Here is a 24341-nt window from a genome sequence, read left to right as displayed (position 1 = left end):
TAAGCTTAACACAAACAACTTTATGCTTATTTCTGTATACTACTTTTTATAGATTTTTTTTAATATAAGGTTGGCCTAAACGAGTTTTGTATTCTAAATTAAACTATAATCAGATCATCTTGTAGAAAGACAGGTTTACTTAGGCTGGGCCTGGTGGCTCACACCTGCAATCCCAGCTCTTTGGGAGACCAAGGTGGGAGGATCCCTTGATGCCAGGAGTTCAAGGCTGCAGTGAGCCATGATCACTCCACTGCACTCCAGACTAGGTGACAGGGTAAACCCTCATCTCTTAAAAAAAAATAAAATTTTTAAAAACATTTTTCAAAAGGTTTACTTATTACTGTGGCTTCTAGAATCTAAAATCCAAACTTGAAAACATTTACATATCATGGCTAGGCTCATCAGGGTCTCAAGGAAGAGAGACACACATAATTACCTTTAATGGTATAGTTTTGTTGTACAGGAACAAACAGACAAATGACACAAATGATTAGCTAAGAGGTGAAAGTGGTTGCGTCTAGGGAGAAAGAAATTAAGCAGTGGGGCAGTAACAGTTACAAATCTTAGAGGACTATTTGATTCTTTCCTACATCTTATTTTTCAATTTGAGATATTAACTTTCCACTATGAAAAAATCAGAATTGGGTTTTCCTCTTCTCCCACTTTTGAGCACCATTCCTGTCCTCTAACTCTCAATGTCAATGCTGGTTAGATCAGCATTCGGTGTTGATGTTGTTATGACTGTAGACACTATTTACAGCTGAACCGTGTAGTAAACTATCCTTATTTTTCCTGCTTTCCTGCAGTTAGTCATTGTTTTTGCTTTTTATTTTGGATAGTTTTCTGTGTATTTATCACTAATTTAACTCTGAGTATATATATCTTCCCTTAGGGTGTTTAAATGCATCATGGATTCTCTCAATTTAATCTTCTGAAAGAACCTACCCTTTAAGCCTTCCAGCTAATAACTTGCTCCTGTCTGCTTGTTTTCCTCCAGGCCTGGTGCTGGTGTCATCTCAGAATTCCCTGCACTCTCACCTGGGGCTTCCCTTTGCCTCTCTCCAGTGTTGGATCTCCTTTCTCCAGTGCCCCATAACTGTCTTAAAACCGCCTCTGTTTTAGGGGAACCCATCTCCAGTAGCTTCCTGAGAAATGGTGAATTTTTGAGACCTTAGATGTCTAAAAGTATCCTTTTTTCATCTAACTTTATTTAAGGTATTTATGAGTATAGATTCTAAGTTGGAAGTATTTTTCCTTCTCGGTATTGTCTGCAAGGTTTCATTTCCTTCTGGTTTCAATATTGCAATAGAGAAATCTAAAGCCCTTCTGATTGCTGAACTTCTTTGGTCCCTGGCTTTTGCTTTTTTCCTTCTTTTCCACTGTATCCTGAAATTTCACAGTGATTCCTTCATCAAAGGAATCACTACCTCATCAAAGGATCCTACCTCAGCATGCAAAGGTGCCATATTTTGGCAGTAGTGTGTTCTGAGTCCCATCATCAGAAAAAACCCAGAGGAGCTGACTACAGTTTTAGTCAAAGCGAGTCTTTGTCAATCCATGATAGGCCTTTTCAGTCTGGAAACATGTCCTTCAGTTCCAAAAATTTTTCTTGAAGTGCTTATTTTCTCTCATCTCTTTTGCGCTGTTTCATTTACTAAAATTCCTATTATTTTGTTAGAACTCCTGTACTACTCTAACTTTATTTTTTTCTCTCTCATTTTTCATCTTTTTGCCTTTTTACTATACTTCCTGGGAGATTTTTGTTAACTTTATCGCCTAATCTTACTACATGTTTTTATTTCTGTTCTCAGATTTGTAATTTTCAGAAACTTTTTGTTCCCAAAATGTTCCTTTTATACTAACCTATTCTTGTTTCATAGTTGCAATTTCTTCTTTTTTTGCTAAGGATATTATATTCTGTGGGGTTTGGTTGTTTTGGAAATTTTCTTCTTAACACCCTTTGTTTGCTTGTTCATTTTTATTCACTGCCTTCAACATAACTTTCCTTAGATGCCTAGTAATCCTGATTATCTTCTCATGTTTACTAATTGTGTTCTGATGGAAACTACAGAGCTGTTTGGGAGCTCTGAGAATGTGAGGGGGAGTCTTCCATAGGCTTTAGGCCTCACTGTGGGATAATCTGGATGAGCTCTTCAGTTGGGAACTTTCCAACATTGGTATCGTAGAGCCTTTCTTCCTGAACTGGTAAAATAACTTAGAAAAAGACTCTTCTAATCTTCATGTAGCGTAAAGGCCTGGCTGCCAGAATTATAGAATCTGAGTGTGGAAAGAAGGCATAGGAATCTACATATATTCTTGTAATCTTCCTTTTTTTTAGTATATTGTCACTTCCTCCATCTATGCCTCTGTTTTACCCTCTTCAAAGATTAAACCTCCACCATTTCCCTTAGTGAGATTGGGGCACTTCTCAACTCCAAGTGGGAAGAGACTCTGAGGATCTGAATGTTTGTTAAAAAGACTTTCAACAGACTTCTTATTTCAGCCACCTTCCTTCCACTTCACCCTCCACTTGCAGATTTCCTAAATCCTTAGACTTTGAGGAATTCTGCAGTGCAAATCTGATTGGTTCTCAGCTTTCCCTGCTGCTTATTTAGGCTTCCATTTTCTCCTGTCTGATAAGTCACTTATCACTCATCTATATGTCATCACATTTACCCTATTCCCACAAAATATTCCATTATTGGGAAGATTTATTAAGTATATTTCAAGCATGGCTGGGTACAGTGGCTCCCGCCTGTAATCCCAGCACTTTGGGAGGCCAAGGTGGGCAGATCACTTGAGGTCAGGAGTTTGAGACCACCCTGGCCAACATGGTGAAACCCCATCTCTACTAAAAATACAAAAATTAGCCAGGCATGGTGGCGGGCACCTGTAGTCCCAGCTACTCGGGAGGCTGAGGCAGGAGAATTGCTTGAACCTGAGAGGCAGAGATTGCAGTGAGCCAAGATTACACCACTGCACTCCAGTCTGGGCAACAGAGTGAGACCCTGTCTCAAAAAAAAAAAAAAATTATATATCTAGAGATATATATATTCCAAGCACATAAAAACTCAATACTGACTAGAATAGCAGGTAATTATCCTATTAAACTAAATAAAGTATAATTTAAACCATATTCCTTCAGACATTTATTGCTATTTGTTGTGATTTATTTATGTAAAATGTAAAATGCCCAACCCAAAGTAGTGTAAGGATTAAATGTGTAATACGTGTAAATCCCTGAAGACACTGCCTGGTACATGGAAAGCAATCTATTACTAAAATTAACTACTACTAAGTGCCAAGTACTGAGTGTATAAAAATGAAAATGAGATAAGAGTCCTGCCTTTCTGGAACTCATAACCTTGTGAGGTAGAATAGTAAACAAAACAATGTGAAGCCTACAGAATAACATATAATTCAAAGTAGAAGAAGAATATAGAGGCAACGGTGACCAGGACAGAGAATTAAGTCTGTATATTGCTGAGAAGTCAGGGGGGCTTTGCAGAACAGATTATTTGAACTCAGCTTTTTGTTTATCTGGTTTATTGTTGGCATAGTTACAAAACAATATAAATGTAAATAAGAATTTTTGAAATAAAATACCTGTCATACTTTAAAAGTATTATAATCAGTTTTGTCAACAAAAACTGAAAATTGGAGGAAAGGAAAAAGGAAATAAAAGCATGTTAAATTTCTTATATAGGGTAAAATTTATAAAAAACAGCTCTGTCTTAAAATTTTTAATTAGAGAGAAAAAAATAGATTAAAGAGTCTTTTTCTGATTTGCATTTCTCTGATGGCCAGTGATGATGAGCATTTTTTCATATGTCTTTTGGCTGCATAAATGTCTTCTTTTGAGAGTGTCTGTTCATATCTTTGCCCACTTTTTGATGGGGTTGTTAGTTTTTTTCTTGTAAATTTGTTGTTCATTGTAGATTCTGGATATTAGCCCTTTGTCAGATGAGTAGATTGCAGAACTTTTCTCCCATTCTGTAGGTTGCCTGTTCACTCTGATGGTAGTTTCTTTTGCTGTGCAGAAGCTCTTAACCACAATGAGATACCATCTCACACCAGTTAGAATGGCAATCATTAAAAAGTCAGGAAACAACAGGTGCTGGAGAGGATGTGGAGAAATAGGAACACTTTTACAGTGTTGGTGGGACTGTAAACCAGTTCAACCATTGTGGAAGTCAGTGTGGCGATTCCTCAGGGATCTAGAACTAGCAATACCATTTGACCCAGCAATCCCATTACTGGGTACATACCCAAAGGATTATAAATCATGCTGCTATAAAGACACATGCACACATATGTTTATAGCAGCACTATTCACAATAGCAAAGACGTGGAACCAACCCAAATGTCCAACAACGATAGACTGGATTAAGAAAATGTGGCACATATACACCATGGAATACTATGCAGCCATAAAAAAGGATGAGTTCATGTCCTTTGTAGGGACATGGATGAAGTTGGAAACCATCATTCTCAGCAAACTATCACAAGGACAAAAAACCAAACACAACATGTTCTCACTCATAGGTGGGAATTGAACAATGAGAACACATGGACACAGCAAGGGGAACATCACACACCGGGGCCTATTGTGGGGTGGGGGGAGGGGGGAGGGATAGCATTTGGAGATATACCTAATGTTAAATGACGAGTTACTCGGTGCAGCACATCAACGTGGCGCATGTATACATATGTAACTAACGTGCACGTTGTGCACATGTACCCTAAAACTTAAAGTATAATTTTTAAAAAAAAGTCTTTTTCTGACCACCTTCTGCCTGTTAAGAAAGTTTCTTTTAAGCTTTTAGATAATAACTACTAAAATAAATTTTTTACCATTTATTAAGCATGCAACTTTGTGCCATCTACTATGCTAAGCACTTAAATACTTGTCTTTGAAAAGTATATACTGATGCCAGCCTAGGCAACATAAAGAGACCTTGTCTTTACAAAAAAATAAAAATAAATTAGCCAAGTGTGGTGGTACACACTTGTGTTCCCAACTACTCGGGAGGCTGAAGTGGGAGAATTGCTTGAGCCCAGGAGGTCGAGGCTGCAGTGAGCCAGGATCATGCCACCACACTTCAGCCTGGGTGAGAACAGCTTGGAAAACATAGCAAGACCTTGACCTATCTCAAAAATAAATAAACATATATGTATATGTGAGTGTGTGTGTGTGTGTGTGTGTTTGTGTATATATAAAATGATGTAAACATATAATAATGTAGGAAAATACAATATAATAAGTTAAGAATTCAAAAAATCAGGTATTAAAACAATATCACAGTTTTGTTTTTAAAATATAAATATGCATAGAAAATCAAAAAATACATATTCTGTAATAATGAAAGCACTCCCTCTGAGGAATAGAAATGATTGTTGATGTTCATTTCTTTTAAACACTTTCCTTTTCTATTTTCCAAATTTGTTAAAATCGGTGCTTATTATTTATAAAATAAGAAAAATGGTAGGAGGCCGGACGAGGTGGCTCATGCCTGTAATCCCAGCACTTTGGGAGGCCGAGGTGGTAGGATTGCTTGAGTCTAAGAGTTCAAGACCAGCCTGGTCAATATTGTGAGATCCTGTCTCTACAAAAAATAAAAATAAAAATAAATTAGCCAGGCTTGGTGGCCCACACCTGTGGTTCCAGCTACTCAGGAGGCTGAGGTGGGAGAGTCACTTGAGCCCAGAAGATTGAGCCTGCAGTAACCTGTGATCCTGCCTTTGCACTGCAGCCTGGGCAACAGAGTGAGACCCTGTCTCAAAAAAAGAAAAGAAAAAGGGTGGGAAAAGTATTAAATTTTACTTCAGAGTGAGAATCTTGGTTTAGTTAAAGGAGAGAATTTTCTAATGATAATTTTCAGTGGGTTCAAGAAAAAAAAAAAAGAAGCTTTTTAACTCATCTGTTTATTTGTGTATAAAGATAAGGATAGAGAAGAATTTACTTCTCAAAATTTCTCCTAAGCTTGAGTTCATAATTGTTATTATTCCTTATTTCTTCTTTCAACCAGAGTTCTATATACACCTGGCCACACTGATGATCATATGGCTCTACTCTTAGAAGAGGAAAATGCTATCTTTTCTGGAGATTGCATCCTAGGGGAAGGAACAACCGTATTTGAAGACCTCTATGATTATATGAACTCTTTAAAAGAGTTATTGAAAATCAAAGCTGATATTATATATCCAGGTGGGTAATTTTTTAATTTTTTTGTATTTTTATATTTTTAAATAGAGACAAGGTCTTGCTATGTTTTCTAGGCTGTTCTCAAACTCCTGACCTCAAGCAGTCCTCCGACCTCAACCTCCCAAAGCACTGGGTTTACAGGCATGCCAAAGTGGGTAGTTTTTCAAACCTAGCAAACCATTTGTGTCAAATGATGAGGAAGGTTCATTTTGGCTTGTCTCTGTATGTATTTGGCCTTGAAGAGATAACATATAAGGCCAGGCTCAGTGGCTCACATCTGTAGTCCCAGCACTTTGGGATGCCAAGGCGGGCAGATTATGAGGTCAGGAGTTCAAGACCAGCCTGGCCAACATGGTGAAACCCCATCTCTACTAAAAATAAAAAAATTAGCTGAGTATGTTGGCGAACACCTGTAATCCCAGCTACTTGGGAGGCTGAGACAGGAGAATCGCTTGAACCTGGGAGGTGGAAGTTGCAGTCAGCCGAGATCGCACCACTGCATGCCAGCCTGGGTGACAGAAGCAAGACTCTGTCTGGGGGGAAAAAAAAAACATATAAACTACTTCTTTAAAATATATCCCTCTTTGAGAGGCCTAGGTGGGCAGATTACCTGAGGTCAGGAGTTCGAGACCAGCCTGGCCAACATGGTGAAACCCTGTCTCTACTAATAATACAAAAATTACCCAGGCGTGGTGGCGGGTACCTATAATCCCAGCTACTCGGGAGGCTGTGGCAGGAGAGTTGCTTGAACCTGGGAGGTGGAGGTTGCAGTGAGCCAAGATCTGTCATTGCACTCCAGCCTGGGCAACAGAGCGAAACTATGTCTCCAAAAAAAAAAAAAAAAAGAAAGAAAATACACCCCTAAGTCCTGTCTAGCTGTGCAGTTAAACTTAAAGAGAAGGCCAAGAGCCGTAACTTTTGATAAAGATATGAGGGTTATTTTTCAACATACAGTTATTAATAGAACTGTTAAAAAGAAATAAACTTACATTGAAATGGGAAAATATTTTCATTCCATAAACCAGTTATTTTTGTTAACTCGATTTGTATTTGGACCACATTTTAGCTGTGTAACTTTGGGTAATGTTTGACCTCTGAGCTTTAGTTTTTTTTAATTTACAATATTGAAATACCAGTAGCTTCTATATCAACTGTAAAATGGTATCTTTATTTCCATTCTCCGGAAAAAGAAATATGTTAGTGTCTCAGATCTCACTAGACTGTTCTACAATATCAATCTCCCCTTCATCTTAAGAGCTAAGAAATGGCCAGGCGCAGTGGCTCACGCCTGTAATTCCAGCACTTTGGGAGGCCAAGGCAGGCAGATCACCTGAGGTCAGGAGTTCAAGACCAGCCTGGCCAACATGGCGAAACCCCATCCCTACTAAAAATACAAAAATTAGCCAAGCGTCTTGGTGGGCACCTGTAATCCCAGCTTCTCAAGAAGCTGAGGCAGGAAAATCACCTGAACCTGGGAGGCGGAGGTTGCAGTGAGCAGAGATCACGCAACAGAGTGAGACTCCTTCTCAAAAAAAAAAAAAAAAAAAAAAGCTAAGACACAGGACCCAACAAAAAGGCCCAAAAGGAAAAAAGGACTAGGTCACTTAATTTTCTAAGTTCTTCTAACTTGCTCCTAACCAAGCCATTGAAAGATCCATCCATCCAGTATCTTCAACACATTTACACTCTGCGATGAGTTCCTACTGCTGGGGGAATAGAAAACATACAGTAGAGCTGGGCATTTAGATTAATATGATGACATTAAAGGATTGCGGGCTGATAGCTTTGGGGGGGTTTGTTTGTTTGTTTTGCTTTGCTTTTGCTAAAGACAGCTATTTTTAAAGCGAAGAGGGCAGACGTTCAGTGAATTCACATTCAAGCTAAGCTAATGAGAGGCTACCTAGTAAAGATTCTAGAGTGCTTTAGTGAATCCAGTGAATGGGCTTACTAGCACAGCAGTTGTTTATATGTAAATTATGCTCTGTAGCCATAGCTACCATATATTAAAGCCTTCTAGCCATCAGGTTTTGTGTAGGGGCCTTTACAGTTGACATCCTCACCAAAACCCTGTAAAGTAAGTAGTGGTTTCCTTACCACACAGCAGAAGAAACAGCTTAGAGAGATTTAGATACTTCCTCATTTATTAGCCACACAGCAAATAAATGATAGGTCTGTGTCTAACCAGACCCCATAATAGGTTAGCCTGCTTCTGGATATTTTGTTCTCAAATATTTGAGAACATCATTCTTGCAGACTTATATAATATATAATATTAATGTGTACTGTCTTAAAGGGGAAGTAAATTATAGTATAACTTAATCTGGGTTGTCAAAATTTCTGACATACATAAGCCTATACATAGGATTCTTAAAGTTTTACTGTGGGTCTTGTGAATTTTTAATAGAGCTTGGTCATGTACATCAAACTGCTTTTTACATTGTCCTTTTGCAGTATTTTATAAGCTTAGCCTAATGGTCAAGAACACAGAGTGGTTAAGAGATCCTGTCAGAATCCTAACTCCACCCCTTCTTAGCTATATAACTGTGGACAGATTATTTACCCTCCATATGTCTCAGTTTCTGCCATAAGAAATGTGTAATAATTGTACCTACTTCATGGGATTCTTGTAAGAATAATGTATGTAAAACATTTAGGGCAGTGCCTAGCACATAGTGAGCACTCCATAAACATTACCTATTGTTATTATTGTAGTTGCTATTTTTATTGCTGTGTTTTATTGTTAAATTTTTATTCCATATTTTTAGTGTACACAGTATTTTCTATAGATTGTATTTGCTATAATTTTCTAATTGGGGGGCATTGTATATAATTTTTAAATCTCTTTCACCTGTATAGCTTTCCAAATAGTTCATATTTGAGATTTAGTATACTTTTTCGATATATCATATGAATTATTTTTAAATAGAGTGAGTTAGCTTCTGTTGTACTTAGTATTTTTTTATCTGGCTGAAGTAACTCTTATAATTATTTTAATTCAGGACATGGCCCAGTAATTCATAATGCTGAAGCTAAAATTCAACAATACATTTCTCACAGAAATATTCGAGAGCAACAAATACTTACATTATTTCGTGAGAACTTTGAGAAATCATTTACAGTAATGGAGCTTGTAAAAATTATTTACAAGGTAATTTTCAGTTTTCTTATTTGTATGTAGCCACAAATGTATTAGAATTATCTATTTAGTAGACTATAGAAACGATAAACTTATATCCCAGATCAGAAGTTATGCCACTTTTCTAGATTCGAGACCAGCAGCCTAAACTTTCTACAGTGCTAAAATTCAACAAAAACTGGCCTTAGAGAGCAAAGATAGCCATTTCAAGCCATCATTGAACTTTATATACTTAACTATGTAGGAGAAACTGCCTAACTATGTAGGAGAAACTACCAACAGCCTGATGATTACATTTTGTAATAATTTTTGCATTATTCTAGCCATCTTGATTATCTCGTGTCCTAGCCTGCACCAAGAGAGGAGGGGTGACCTGCTAGACACAAATATTGGAATGTTAACAGTGAGAAGTAGTGGCAAAGCAGTGAGAAGTAGTAGCAATGCCAAACAATGAAGAAAAAGAAAAAAAAAATCAAAGAACATGAGTAAAGTTAGTATGTAGGGAAAGAGACTTACACCTCACTGGCATCTGAGAATATCACTGTATTGACAGCACTATATAGCAGTCAGCATAATTCAGTTTTTCAGCAAATGTTTATTAGATGTCTGCTGTGTAGGCAGCATAGCTTAGAGGTTAAAAATGTAAGCTTTTGTGGCCAGGCATGGTGGCTCACCCCTGTAATCCCAGTATTTTGGGAGGTTAAGTGGGAGGTTTGCTTCAGCCCAGGAGTCCGAGACAAGCTTGGGCAACATAGTGAGACCTCATCTCTACAAAAAATTTATTAAATGAGCCAGGCATCATGGAACATGCCTGTGATCCCAGCTGCTCGGGTGGTTGAGATGGGAGGATCACATGAGCCTGGGAAGTCAAGGCTGCAGTGAGCCAACATCGCACCGTTGCACACCAGCCTAGGTGACAGTGCAAGACTGTATCTCAAAAACTTTTATTTTTGAGACGGAGTTTCACTCTTGTTGCCCAGGCTGGAGTGCAATGGCGCCATCTTGTCTCACCACAACCTCTGCCACCCGGGTTCACGCAATTCTCTTGCCTCAGCCTCCCGAGTAGCTGGGATTACAGGCATGTGCCACCATACCCAGCTAATTTTGTATTTTCAGTAGAGATGGTGTTTCTCAATGTTGTTCAGACTGGTCTCAAACTCCCGACCTCAGGTGATCCACCTGCCTCAGCCTCCCAAAGTGCTGGGATTACAGGCGTGAGTCACTGTGCCCGGCCCAAAAACTTTTTTAAAAAAATTAAATTTAAATTAAAATATACAAAGATATTACCCTGTAACCTAATAAATAAATTATAGGGCCAACTCTCTGTAGCATCATGAAAATTTTCTAAGAATAATGTTTACATTTATTCATTCATAAAATATTAATGTGTTTCTGCTACGTATTATTATGCTAAATACTGAATATTCAGTAATGAACAAAACAGATACTGCTACTGGGCCAGGCACGGTGACTCACGCCTGTAATCCCAGCACTTTGGGAGGCTGAGGCGGGTGGATCACCTGAGGTCGGGAGTTTGAGACCAGTCTGAACAACATTGAGAAACACCATCTCTACTGAAAATACAAAATTAGCTGGGTATGGTAGCACATGCCTGTAATCCTAGCTACTCGGGAGGCTGAGGCACGAGAATAGTTTGAACCTGGGATGTGGAGGTTGCAGTGAGCCGAGATTGCGTCATTGCACTCCAGCCTAGGTGACAAGAGTGAAACTCTGTCTCAAAAAAAAAAAAAAAGAAAAGATACTGCTACTGTCTTTATGGTGCTTACAACCTATTCTATCTATAGGAGTATATATAGAATATAAAACAAGATGTATACAAAGTGAAATTGTTAAAAATGTGTTTAAGATAGGCCAGGCACAGTGGCTCACGCCTGTAATCCCAGCACTTTGGGAGGCCGAGGCGGGCAGATCACAAGGTCAAGAGATCGAGACCATTCTGGCCAACATGGTGAAACCCCGTCTCTACTAAAAGTACAAAAATTAGCTGGGTGTGGTGGCGCTCGCCTGTAGTCCCAGCTACTCGGGAGGCTGAGGCAGGATAATTGCTTGAACCCGGAGGCGGAGGTTGTAGTGAGCCGAGATGCACCACTGCATTCCAGTGTGGCGACAGAGCGAGACTCTGTCTCAAAAAAAAAAAATGTGTTTAAGATAAACTTTTGTTACATTTTGCTTTTCTTCAAAGCTTTCAAAAAAATTAACTGTGTTCTTTTTTAAAAAATAGGAATTTTTTTCACCTTCATTTTTCTTTTAGAATACTCCTGAGAATTTACATGAAATGGCTAAACATAATCTCTTACTTCATTTGAAAAAACTAGAGAAAGAAGGAAAAATATGTGAGTATGCTTCCAAATTTTCTTCTATTACCAGCATTTAAAATATTTTTACAGATGCCTTAGTTTCCTTCGAGGAAAAATAATACTCATCAGAGTTCTCCTATGAATATCACTTTAAGTTGGAGGGACAGGCGCTAGGAAGGTCAGTAGCACAGGGCCAGTTGGAACCAAAAGCTCCCATGGGAATTAGAATCTCAGTTGGAATTCCAATCCTTACCCACCAGAATGGCAATCAAAGACATGTAGTAGGAAGATAACTTCTCTTCTCCCAGACCCGAAAACCATGAAGAATTTTACATGTGGTAGATTTGGGAACAACCAAAGGTTTTAAACAGTGGTAAAGGTAGTAAACTCAGAGATGTCAAAGCAGTAATTATGTAATTATTTTCTAGTGTTAGTTTGTCAAACTAATAATCTTTATAGAAATGTAATCCTTAAAATCCAGAATTCTAAGCTTGAATTTGATGTAGAAGCCTTAGCAATGTTTTTACATGTACCGAAAATACCCAACTTTATATTGAGCAACAAAATTATTTTAAGAATGAATGCTTTTTCTAGCCACAAGGTAACTTAAAATCCAGTGCATTTACTTATCTATTGTTAAATTTTTACTCTCTGATTTTCTTTCTACAGTTAGCAACACGGATCCTGACAAGAAATGGAAAGCTCATCTTTAGTTTCAGATTAAAGAAAGCTTTGTTTTATTTTGCTTTGAGAGAATGGTATGTTTTCTTAACTATAGGTTATTTTATAGAGAATATAAAAGTATAAAACATTAAAAATAACCCTAGATATACTTTAAAATAATGTTATATTTATGCTAAAATATGTAAATTACACTATACAACCATATGATAGGTTATTTCTCTAACCTTGGTCTTCTAACGTTTTACCAAAAATTCATAATCTAATAGTTTTTCAGTTTTCAGTAGATTAAATAAAATGGTTACTTTAAAAATAATAAAATTTATCTAATTTAAAGTTGATATTATTTTTGGTCATTAGTTATCTATTACTAGTGATCAGTAATACTGTTTTCTATAGCTACTTTGTTTAACAGCACAGATTTCTATGCACCTTTACTCTTTCCTCAACCCTTGTCTGTATCTGTACATAATTGCTTTGTCTTGATGTTTCTATCAATTATATCATGACTATCTATTGGTTCCATAACTCTGTATCATGTGTATTTTCTTATTCTGGTATACCACAAATGATTGATGCAAATGAATTTTTGGTGATTGAAAAATATTAAATTCCCAATTTAAAGTATTATATGATAAATAATTATTTCTGTAATCCATTAATGTAACCAACATACTTTCCAAGTTTAAATCTTAGTATGTAAATAGTCATCAGCTTATACGTGAATTAGGTACGAAAAGTTTACATTTAAATTAAAGGATTATAAGATAGGGCATTTTTTATATTTTTATATAAGTAGTATTCTTGTATAGTGGTTAGGTTCACAAGGTAGTCCACCAATGCTTACTTAATTTATACAGTTCTCAAACTACAATACTAAAATAAGCCCAGAATCCTGAGTGTATTTTGTTTACTCTTCCCTAAAGAGTGAGACTTAAAAAATTTTTTTTGTTTTATTTGTTTGCTTTTGAGACAGTCTCTCTCTCTGTCACCCAGGCTGGAGTGCAATTGCACAATCTCTGCTCACTGCAGTCTCTACCTCCCAGGTTCAAGCAGTCCTCCCACCTCAGCCTCCTGAATAGCTGGGACTACAGGCACATAGCACCACACCTGGCTAATGTTTTTATTTTTTATACAGACAGAATCTCACTATGTTGCCTAGGCTGGTCTTGAACTCCTGGGCTCAAGCAGTCCCCCTGCTTCAGCCTCCCAGAGTGCTGGGATGATAGGCATGAGCTACCACACCCAGCCAGACTTAAAATTTTTTTAATTTTCTTTGGCAGCTTCACCTCTTTCTGCCTCTTTTCCCAAGGTCCCTAGCCTTTTCATCCTAATACACTTATTCTCATGCTTTGAAGACCTAGACCCATATTCCTAGAACTGGTTCTTATTACAAAATAACTATAAACTCAAAAACAAAAGCAACCTGATTGAAAAATAGACAAAGAACTTGAATAGACATTTCTCCAAAAAAGATATACAAGTGGCCCATAAGCACATGAAAAGATATTCATCATTAGATAAATGTTAAAACCCTGAGATACCACTTCAGGCCCATTAGGATAGCTGTTATTAAAAATTAAAAATTTTTTTAAAAAAACAGAAAATAACAAGTGTTGGCAAGAATGTGGAGGAATTAGAACCCTTGGGCATTGCTGATAGGAACATAAAATAGTGTAGCCACTATGGAAAACAGTATGATACTTCCTCAAAAAAACCTTTAGAATTACCATATGATCAGCAATTTATCTTCTGACTATATACCCAAAAAATTAAAAGCAGCGACTTGAACAGACGTTTGTACATCCATGTTCACAGCAACTTTATTCACAATAGCCAAAAGATGGAAGCAACCTAAATGTCCATTGAAGGATGACTGGATAAATAAAATGTGGTATACACATAACAGCAGAATATTATTTCTTCTTAAAAAGGAGGCAAATTCTGACATGGGCTACAACATAGATGAACCTTGAAGACATTATGCTAAGTGATATTAGCCTGTCACAAAAGGATAAATAGTATACAATAGTACTTATAGGAGGTGCGTAGAGTAGTCAAATTCATACAGACAGAAAGAAGAATGGTGGATATCAGGGACTAGGTGGAAGGGGAAATGGGAAAATAGTGTTTCATGTAAGAAGTTTTGCAGTTTGGGTAGATGAAAAGAGTTCTGGGGATAGGTGGTAATGGTGATGGCAAAACACTGTCAATGTACTTAATGTCACTGAATGATACTGTGTTAGGGTTCTCCAGAGGGGCAGAACCAATAATATAAATGTATATATAAAAGGGAGGTTATTAGGGAGAATTGGCTTACACAGTTACAAGACAAAATCCCACAATAGGCTATCTGCAAGCTGGGGAAAAAGAGAAGCCGGTAGCCTGGCTCGGTGCAAGTCCAAAAGCCTCAAAACCAGGGAAGCCGACAGTGCAGCCAAGGCTGAGGCCAAAGGATTTATTCTTTTTGTGTGTGTGACAGAGTCTCACTGTGTTGTCCAGGCTAGAGTGTAGTGGGGCGATTTCAGCTCCCTGCAACCTCTGCCTCCTGGATTCATGCGATTCTCCTGCTTCAGCCTCCCGAATTGCTAGGATTATAGCCCCAGCTAATTTTTGTATTTTTAGTAGAAACTGAACTGGTTCTTATTAGAACTATATTTTTAGTTTCACCATGTTGACCAGGCTGGTCTCAAACTCCAGGATTCATTCTTGATATGCCTCTCTTCCTCCTCTTGTAACCAAATCTTCACCAAGTACCTAATGCCTGTTCCACCTCCAGAATGTATCACTACCTCTTACCCCACCAATACTCCTTAGTCCAGGCCATGGTCCTCTCTTGCCTGAACTAGTGCAATCAATTCTGGGCTTCTTACTTCTATTCTTGGAGGAAGTTGGGGAACAGGGGTGAGAAGGGCATTCTGAGCTGAGGAAATCTTACGTAAAAGCCATGGAATCATTGTCTTTTTATAGTACCGTGGCCCACTTCAAATATTGCAGGCTGCAATTAGATATATTGGAAGAGGGGTGATAATGGAAGGCTAGTACATTTATTGTTTATTGAAAGAGTCTAGCAACTGAGAGCTTTAACCAAAACAATGGCATTCATTAAATGTCTGCTTTGTCCTGGGTACTGGGCCAGGCCCTGGGGATACAAAGGTAAACAAAAGAAGCTCATATTTTAGTTATGAAGACATACAATTACCATGTGCTAGAGTAAAGGAAGAGGAGCTAACCTGGCTGGGTCATAGAAAGCTGCTTAGAGGACCCTGAGCTCAGTCTTAAAAGATGAGTACATGGTAGGCAGATGAAGTTAGGGGTATTTGTATGGGAGACAAGAGGAATTGTTCCAATTGGAGGAAATCGTGTATGCACATAAACAGATATGGCAGAGCATCATTTGGTTGGGGAACTAATTTATACAACTAGAATTTATGGTATTGTGTGTTGAGGCCATAGGGATAACAAGAATCTTATGGGAACACAGAATTCACACAGGAAGCAACGTATTGTCATCCAGCCGTGCTTCATACAGATTGGAGTATATATACTTTAGGAATTGGAAAGCAGTTCAGGTTCTGGGGCAATTCTAGTGTTATTTTGTTGTATCCTCACAGCAAGAGTTGGCCCTCTTCTATTACCGTGATTTCATTCCTCTATTCATTTCCATTACTTCAATCACTTTACCTTCCATTCAGAACACCGGAAGTTTTGGCTGACTCATTTTCTGTTTATTCAAGAGTTTCCAAAGCCCGCTTGTTGTCACCTCTGCCTTCTCTCTGCATATCTTTAGCCTCTGTTTGGCAACTGAGTAGCCCTCTTCGTGTCTCAGGTACTGATCTCCTCATAGAAAACAATCTGATTGGTGTGTTTGTTCTCCGTTTGAGAGAATTTTCTTGCCACACTTTCTTATATGTTACTGACCAGCCTTTATGCTGACTGCTCTGGACCAATCATCTGGGACCAGAAGTTTTATCAGAAGGGGACAGGGACCCCATTGAACAGAGGCAGTGGGGAGCATAAGCATTCTGAGATTTGGTCTTTTCAGTATAGTGGGGGAAGGAAAAAAACAGAAGAGGTATCAAGGATTCTAGAATAGGGGATGATAGGATAAATATTTAAGAAGAGGAATAGCACTTAGAAACCTATTAGATATTGAGAGATGGGGGATCAGGCAGAAAGAGAGAAGTCTGGAAGAGCTATAGATTTCTGGCTTGGGCAGCTGGGTAGATGTTGGTAGCCAGATTGAGAGAATAGAGGAAATGGGACAGGTAGAGTACAGAAGAGAAGAAAGATGCATTTTACTACAGATACAAGTTTGAAGTACCAGGAAACATCCAAAGGGAGATACCTAGTAGGCACTGAGATATATGGAACTGGAGCTAAGCAGATAAGATATATTTTGTTACAGGTAACAGAAACTTATTTCAACAAGCTTAAGCAAAAGGGGAAGTTGGTTGGCACATGTAACCAACCTGAGAAGAACAAGGGTAGAGCAGAGCCAGACCTGTGAACAAGAACAGATGTTTACATCCCATCAATACAACCCCACACCTCTCGCCTCTATTTATCTTTGCAGGTAAGAGATCCCACAGTCAACTGGGTTCTTCACATGATGAAGGACGTGGACATGGTTATGGGAGCTCTGGGCTCATGTTACTTTTTTTTTTTTTTTTGGAGACAGGATCTTGCTGTATCACCCAGGCCGGAGTGCAGTGCCACAAACATGGCTCACTGCAACCTCTGCCTCCCGGGCTTGAGTGATCCTCCTGCCTTAACTTCCCCAGTAGCTGGGACCACAGGTGCAGGCTACCATGCCTGGCTAATTTTTATTTATTTTTTTTTTGTAAAGATAAAGTCTTGCCATGTTGCCCAGGCTGGTCTTGAACTGAGCTCAAGCAATCCTCCTGCTTCAGTCTCCCAAAGTGCTGGGATTACAGTCATGAGCCCCCATACCTGGCCTCTAGGCTCATATTCTCACCACTCTATAACCAGCAGAAAAAGCTGGTTTGTCTAGCTTCCAGATGAAAAATCCTAGGGGAAGAATTCAGTGATCTATACTGGCTCATTACCCATTCCTTAGACCAGTCCCTGTGGTCAAGGAAACATTAGGTACTGTATTTAGCCCAGCTACCCCGTGGCTGGAGTGAGCAAAATCTGTTCCCAGAAGAAGACTGTCACAGGAAGATTCTGGACGAATATAGTTACCTTACTAAATAACTTTGCTTTCTTTCCAATTTGTGTAAAATATATAATAAATAAATCCAATTTTTCTGCAGCAATTTACAGAATGACTGGGTCAACTCTGTGCAACGTTAATCCTTTCTGTGTATTTCTCTTGCGACTTTGAGTATTTTGAAGTCATCTCTCCAGAAAAAGTTAGTGAAGTGGTTGGTAGCAGGGAAGATAGAATCCTGGAGAACATGTGAAAAGTATCAAAGGCAGATAGTCTTATTTCTGCCACTGCTGTTTATCAGTGGCCCCTCCAAAGTCTGTGCTTATAAACATATCACATCAAAATGAGACCTGCCGCCAATTTTCAAGGAATGTTGGAGAAGGAAAACTCTCATTATATCAGTCTTTCCCTCCTATTCTATTTTTGGGGGTGCTTGGAAGGATACTTTTGCTTTAATTTTTATTTTAAAAAATAGAGATGGGGTTTGCCATGTTGCCCAGGCTGGTCTAGAACTCCTAGACTCAAGCTATCCACCAGCGTTGGCCTCCCAAAGTACTAGGATTATAGGCATGAGCCACCACACCCAGCCAATACTTGTGTTTTGTTAGGGGATATATGTTCAGTATTTGAAATATTGGGGGATCTGTCCCAAGATGGCCGAATAGGAACAGCTCCGGTCTGCAGCTCCCAGTGTGATCGACGCAGAAGATGGGTGATTTCTGCATTTCCAACTGAGGTACCTGGTTCATCTCATTGGGATTGGTTGGACAGTGGGTGCCGCCCACGGAGGGCAAGCTGAAGTGGGGCAGGGTGTCGCCTCACCCAGGAAGTGCAAGGGGTCGGAGGATTTCCCTTTCCTAGCCAAAGGAAGCCGTGACAGACTGTACCTGGAAAAATGGGACACTCCCACCCAAATACAGCAATTTTCCCAAGGTCTTAGCAACCGCCAGACAAGGAGATTCTCTCCTGTGCCTGGCTCGGTGGGTCCCACACCCACGGAGCCTTGCTCACTGCTTGCACAGCAGTCTGAGATCAAACTGCGAGGCAGCAGCTTGGCTGGGGGAGGAGCATCCACCATTGCTGAGGCTTGAGTAGATAAACAAAGCGGCCAGGAAGCTCGAACTGTGCAGAGCCCACCACAGCTCAGCAAGGTCTACTGCCTCTAGACTCCACCTCTATGGGCAGGGCTTAGCTGAACAAAAGGCAGCAGACAACTTCTGCAGACTTAAACATCTGCAGCTCTGACAGCTCTGAAGAGAGCAGTGGTTCTCCCAACATGGTGTGTGAGCTCTGAGAATGGACAGACTGCCACCTCAAGTGGATCCCGGACCCCCGTGTAGCCTAACTGGGAGACACGTCCCAGTAGGGGCCAACAGACACCTCATATAGGCAGGTGCCCTTCTGGGACGGAGCTTCCAGAAGGAAGGATCAGGCAGCAATATTTACTGTTCTGCAATATTTGCTGTTCTGCAGCCTCCACTGCTGATACCCAGGCAAACAGGGTCTGGAGTGGACCTCCAGCAAACTCCAACAGACCTACAGCTGAGGGACCTGTTAGAAGGAAAACTAAAAAACAGAAAGGAATAGCATCAACATCAACAAAAAAGACATCTACACCAAAACCCCATCTGTAGGTCACCAACATCAAAGACCAAAGGTAGATAAAACCACAAAGATGGGGAGAAACTAGAGAATAAAAGCTGAAAATTCTAAAAATCAGAGCACCTCTTCTCCAAAGGATCACAGCTCCTCGCCAGCAATGGAAGAAAGCTGGGTGGAGAATGACTTTGACGAGTTGACAGAAGTAGGCTTCAGAAGGTTGGTAATAACAAACTTCTCTGAGCTAAATGAACATGTTCGAACCCATCGCAAGGAAGTTATCAACCTTGAAAAAAGGTTAGATGAATGGCTAACTAGAATAAGCAGTGTAGAGAAGAACTTAAATGACCTGATGGAGCTGAAAACCATGGCAAGAGAACATCGTGACACATGCACAAGCTTCAATAGCCAATTCGATCAAATGGAAGAAAGGGTGTCAGTGATTGAAGATCAAATTAATGAAATAAAGTGAGAAGACAAGGTTAGAGAAAAACGAGTAAAAAGAAATGAACAAAGCCTCCAAGAAATACAGGACTATGTGAAAAGACCAAATCTACGTTTCATTGGTGTACCTGAAAGTGATGGGGAGAATGGAAGCAAGTTGGAAAACAGTCTTCAGGATATTATCCAGGAGACCTTCCCCAAGAGACAAAGAAGGCCATTACATAATGGTAAAGAGATCAATTCAACAAGAAGAACTAACTATCCTAAATATATATGCACCCAATACAGGAGCACCCAGATTCATAAAACAAGTTCTTAGAGACCTACAAAGAGACTTAGACTCCCACACAATAATAATGGGAGACTTTAACACCCCACTGTCAATATTAGATCAATTAGTCAGAAAATTAACAAGGATATCCAGGAATTGAACTCAGCTCTGCACCAAGCAGACCTAATAGATATTAACAAAACTCTCCACTGCACATCAACAGAATATACATTCTTCTCAGCACCACATCACACTTATTCCAAAATTGACCACATAATTGGAAGTAAAGCACTCCTCAGAACAGATATCACAGCAAACTGTCTCTCAGATGACAGTGCAATCAAATTAGAACTCAAGATTAAGAAACTCACTCAAAACCGCTCAACTACATGGAAACTGAACAACTTGCTCCTGAATGACTACTGAGTAAATAACGAAATGAAGACAGATATAACGATGTTCTTTGAAACCAATGAGAACAAAGACACAATGTACTGGAATCTCTGGGACACATTTAAAGCAGTATGTAGAGGGAAATTTATAGCACTAAATGCCCACAAGAGAAAGCAGGAAAGATCTAAAATTGACACCCTAACATCACAATTAAAAGAACTAGAGAAGCAAGAGCAAACACATTCAAAAACTAGCAGAAGGCAAGAAATAACTAAGATCAGAGCAGAACTGAAAGAGATAGTGACACAAAAAAACCTTCAAAAAATCAATGAATCCAGGAGCTGGTTTTTTGAAAACATCAACAAAATTGATAGACCACTAGCAAGACTAATGAAGAAAAGAGAGAAGAATCAAATAGATGCAATAAAAAATGATAAAGGGGATATCACCACCAATCCCACAGAAATACGAACTACCATCAGAGAATACTATAAACACCTCTACACAAATAAACTAGAAAATCTAGAAGAAATGGATAAATTCCTGGACACATACACGTTCCCAAGACAAAACCAGGAAGAAGTTGAATCTCTGAATAGATCAATAACAGGCTCTGAAATTGAGGCAATAATTAATACCCTACCAACCAAAAAAGTCCAGGACCAGATGGATTCATAGCTGAATTCCACCAGAGGTACAAAGAGGAGCTGGTACCATTCCTTCTGAAACTATTCCAATCAATAGAAAAAGAGGGAATCCTCTCTAATTCATTTTATAAGGCCAGCATCATCCTAATACCAAAGCCTGGCAGAGACACAATAAAAAAAGAGAATTTTAGACCAATATCCCTGATGAACGTCGATGCGAAAATCCTTAATAAAATACTGGCAAACCGAATCCAGCAGCACATCAAAAAGCTTATCCACTGCGATCAGGTTGGCTTCATCTCTGGGATGGAAGGCTGGTTCAACATATGCAAATCAATAAACATAATCCATCACATAAACAGAACCAACAACGAAAACCACGATTGTCTCAATAGATGCAGAAGAGGCCTTCGATAAAATTCAACAACGCTTCATGCTAAAAACTCTCAATAAACTAGGTATTGATGGAACATATGTCAAAATAAGAAAAGCTATTTATGACAAACCCACAGCCAATACCATACTGAATGGGCAAAAACTGGAAGCATTCCCTTTGAAAACCGGCACAAGACAAGGATGCCCTCTCTCACCACTCCTATTCAACATAGTGTTGGAAGTTCTGGCCAGGGCAATCAGGCAAGAGAAAGAAATAAAGTGTATTCAATTAGGAAAAGAGGAAGTCAAGTTGTCCCTGTTTGCAGATGACATGATTGTATATTTAGAAAACCCCATTGTCTCAGCCCAGAATCTCCTTAAGCTGATTAGCAACTTCAGCAAAGTCTCAGGATACAAAATTAATGTGCAAAAAACACAAGCATTCCTATACATGAGTAACAGACAAGCAGAGAGCCAAATCATGAGTGAACTCCCGTTCACAATCGCTACAAAGAGAATAAAATACCTAGGAATCCAACTTACAAGGGATGTGAAGGACCTCTTCAAGGAGAACTACAAACCACTGCTCAACGAAATAAAAGAGAACACAAACAAATGGAAGAACATTCCATGCTCATGGGTAGGAAGAATCAATATCGTGAAAATGGCCATACTACCCAGGTAATTTATGGATTCAATGCCACCCCCATCAAGCTACCAATGACTTTCTTCACAGAATTGGAAAAAACTAATTTAAAGTTCATATGGAACCAAAAAAGAGCCCACGTTGCCAAGACAATCCTAAGCCAAAAGAACAAAGCTGGAGGCATCACGCTACCTGATTTCAAACTATACCACAAGGCTACAGTAACCAAAACAGCATGGTACTGGTACCAAAACAGATATATAGACCAATGGGACAGAGCAGAGGCCTCAGAAATAACGCCACACATCTACAACCATCTGATCTTTGACAAACCTGACAAAAACAAGAAATGGGGAAAGGATTCCCTATTTAATAAATGGTGCTGGGAAAACTGGCTAGCCATATGTAGAAAGCTGAAACTCGATCCCTTCCTTACACCTTATACAAAAATTAATTCAAGATGGATTAAAGACATAAATGTTAGACCTAAAACCATAAAAACCTCAGAAGAAAACCTAGGCAATACCATTCAGGGCATAGGCATGGGCAAGGGCTTCATGACTAAAACACCAAAAGTGATGGCAACAAAAGCCAAAATTACAAATGGGATCTAATTAAACTCAAGAGCTTCTGCACGGCAAAAGAAACTACCATCAGAGTGACCAGACAACCTACAGAATGGGAGAAAATTTTTGCAATCTACCCATTTGACAAAGGGCAAATATCCAGAATCTACAATGAACTCAGACAAATTTACAAGAAAAAAAAACCCCAAAAGTGGGCAAAGGATATGAACAGACACTTCTCAAAAGAAGACATCTATGCAGCCAACAGACAAATGAAAAAATGCTCATCATCACTGATCATCAGAGAAATGCAAATCAAAACCACAATGAGATACCATCTCATGCCAGTTAGAATGGCAATCATTAAGAAGTCAGGAAACAACAGATGCTGGAGAGGATGTGGGGAAATAGGAATGCTTTTACACTGTTGGTGGCAGTGTAAATTAGTTCAACCATTGTGGGAGACAGTGTGGCGATCCCTCAAGGATCTAGAATTAGAATTACCATTTGACCCAGCAATCCCATTGCTGGGTATATACCCAAAGGATTGTAAATCATTCTACTATAAAGACACATGCACACATATGTTGATTGCAGTACTATTCACAATAGCAAAGACTTGGAACCAACCCAAATGTCCATCAATGATAGACTGGATTAAGAAAATGTGGCACATACACACCATGGAATACTATGCAGTCATAAAAAAGGATGAGTTCATGTCCTTTGCAGGGACATGGATGAAGCTGGAAACCATCATTCTCAGCAAACTATCACAAGGACAGAAAACCAAGCACCACATGTTCTCACTCATAGGTGGGAATTGTTCAACTGAACAATTGGACACAGGGCAGGGAACATCACATACCGGGGCCTGTTGTGGGGTGGGAGGCTGGGGGAGGGATAGCATTAGGAAATATACCTAATGTAAATGACGAGTTGATGGGTGCAGCAAACCAACATGGCTTATGTATACCTGTGTATCAAACCTGCATGTTGTGCACGTGGACCTTAGACCTTAAAATATAATAATAAAAAAAGAAATATTGGTTGTGAAAGTCTTGGTTCCACCTGCATTGGTGCCTTTTAAAACAAATTTGGAATTAAAGTCACTAGGGGAGGGGGAAGGGGGCACATACAAGTGGACTTACTTGTGTATGCAGAATATATCTCTGGAAAGATATCAAAAATATTAAAAGACCAATAACATTGGTTCCCTCCCAGGAGGAGAACTTTTAAGTGGCTAAGGGATGGAGGATAGGACTGGAAATTTTACAGTATACCCATTTATATCTTTTGGAATTGAATTATTTGAATGTATTGCCTATTTAAAGTATAAATAATAAAACATTTTAATGAAAATTAAAGGCCTGAGCTGTCTCATAGAATCTAATGGGGAAGTAGATGACCACTGGGAACTAGTGAGAACTAGTCTACAGTGAGGAGTTTATGATAAGAGGTCTGGGTTAGAGATAGAGATTGGGAAGTCATCAGCACTGAGGCTGCAATTGAAGCAATGGGTGAGTGTGTGTAGACAACCTTGGGGTGGATACAGTAGTCCCCCGTTATCTGCAATTTCACTTTCTGCAATTTCAGTTACCCACAGTCAACTGGGTCCAAAAATAGCTAAGTACAGAACAATAAGATATCTTGAGAGAGAGAGACCACAGTCACATAACTTTTATTACAGGATACTGTTTTAATTATTCTACTTTATTATTGTTAATCTTACTCTGCCTAATTTATAAATTAAACTTTATCATAGGTATGTATGTATAGGAAAAAAACAGCAATGTATATATAAGGTTTGATGCTATTTGGTATGCAGTTTCAGGTGTCCACTGGGGATCCTGGAATGTATCCCCAACAGTTAAGGGAGGACTACTG

The 24341-nt window shown here is 39.1% G+C and overlaps 2 protein-coding genes across 5 annotated transcripts in view; one reads left to right on the top strand and one right to left on the bottom strand.

Moving 5' to 3' along the window:
* The window catches only part of XKR9 (XK related 9), a 178618-nt gene that overhangs the window by 130971 nt on the left and 23306 nt on the right, over positions 1–24341 (bottom strand). The window lies entirely within an intron of this gene.
* LACTB2 (lactamase beta 2) overlaps positions 1–24341 on the top strand; it is a 55655-nt gene that overhangs the window by 19048 nt on the left and 12266 nt on the right. Inside the window, exons 4-8 of one of the 2 annotated variants that reach the window (XR_008528008.2) lie at positions 6030–6208; positions 9205–9353; positions 11614–11695; positions 12329–12417; positions 16749–16916. Coding sequence is in view for 1 of the 2 variants with exons in the window: in XM_024250996.3 (XP_024106764.3) it covers positions 6030–6208; positions 9205–9353; positions 11614–11695; positions 12329–12372 (454 nt within the window). In the remaining variant the exon portion in view is untranslated. The remainder of the gene's footprint in view (positions 1–6029; positions 6209–9204; positions 9354–11613; positions 11696–12328; positions 12418–16748; positions 16917–24341) is intronic. The other variant, XM_024250996.3, reaches the window with a different exon arrangement.

The sequence above is a fragment of the Pongo abelii genome, chromosome 7, assembly GCF_028885655.2.
Source record: "Pongo abelii isolate AG06213 chromosome 7, NHGRI_mPonAbe1-v2.0_pri, whole genome shotgun sequence".
Lineage (NCBI taxonomy): Eukaryota > Metazoa > Chordata > Mammalia > Primates > Hominidae > Pongo > Pongo abelii.
The sequence above is the reverse complement of the archived record's forward strand: the minus strand, read 5'-3'. Positions and strand labels throughout refer to the sequence as shown.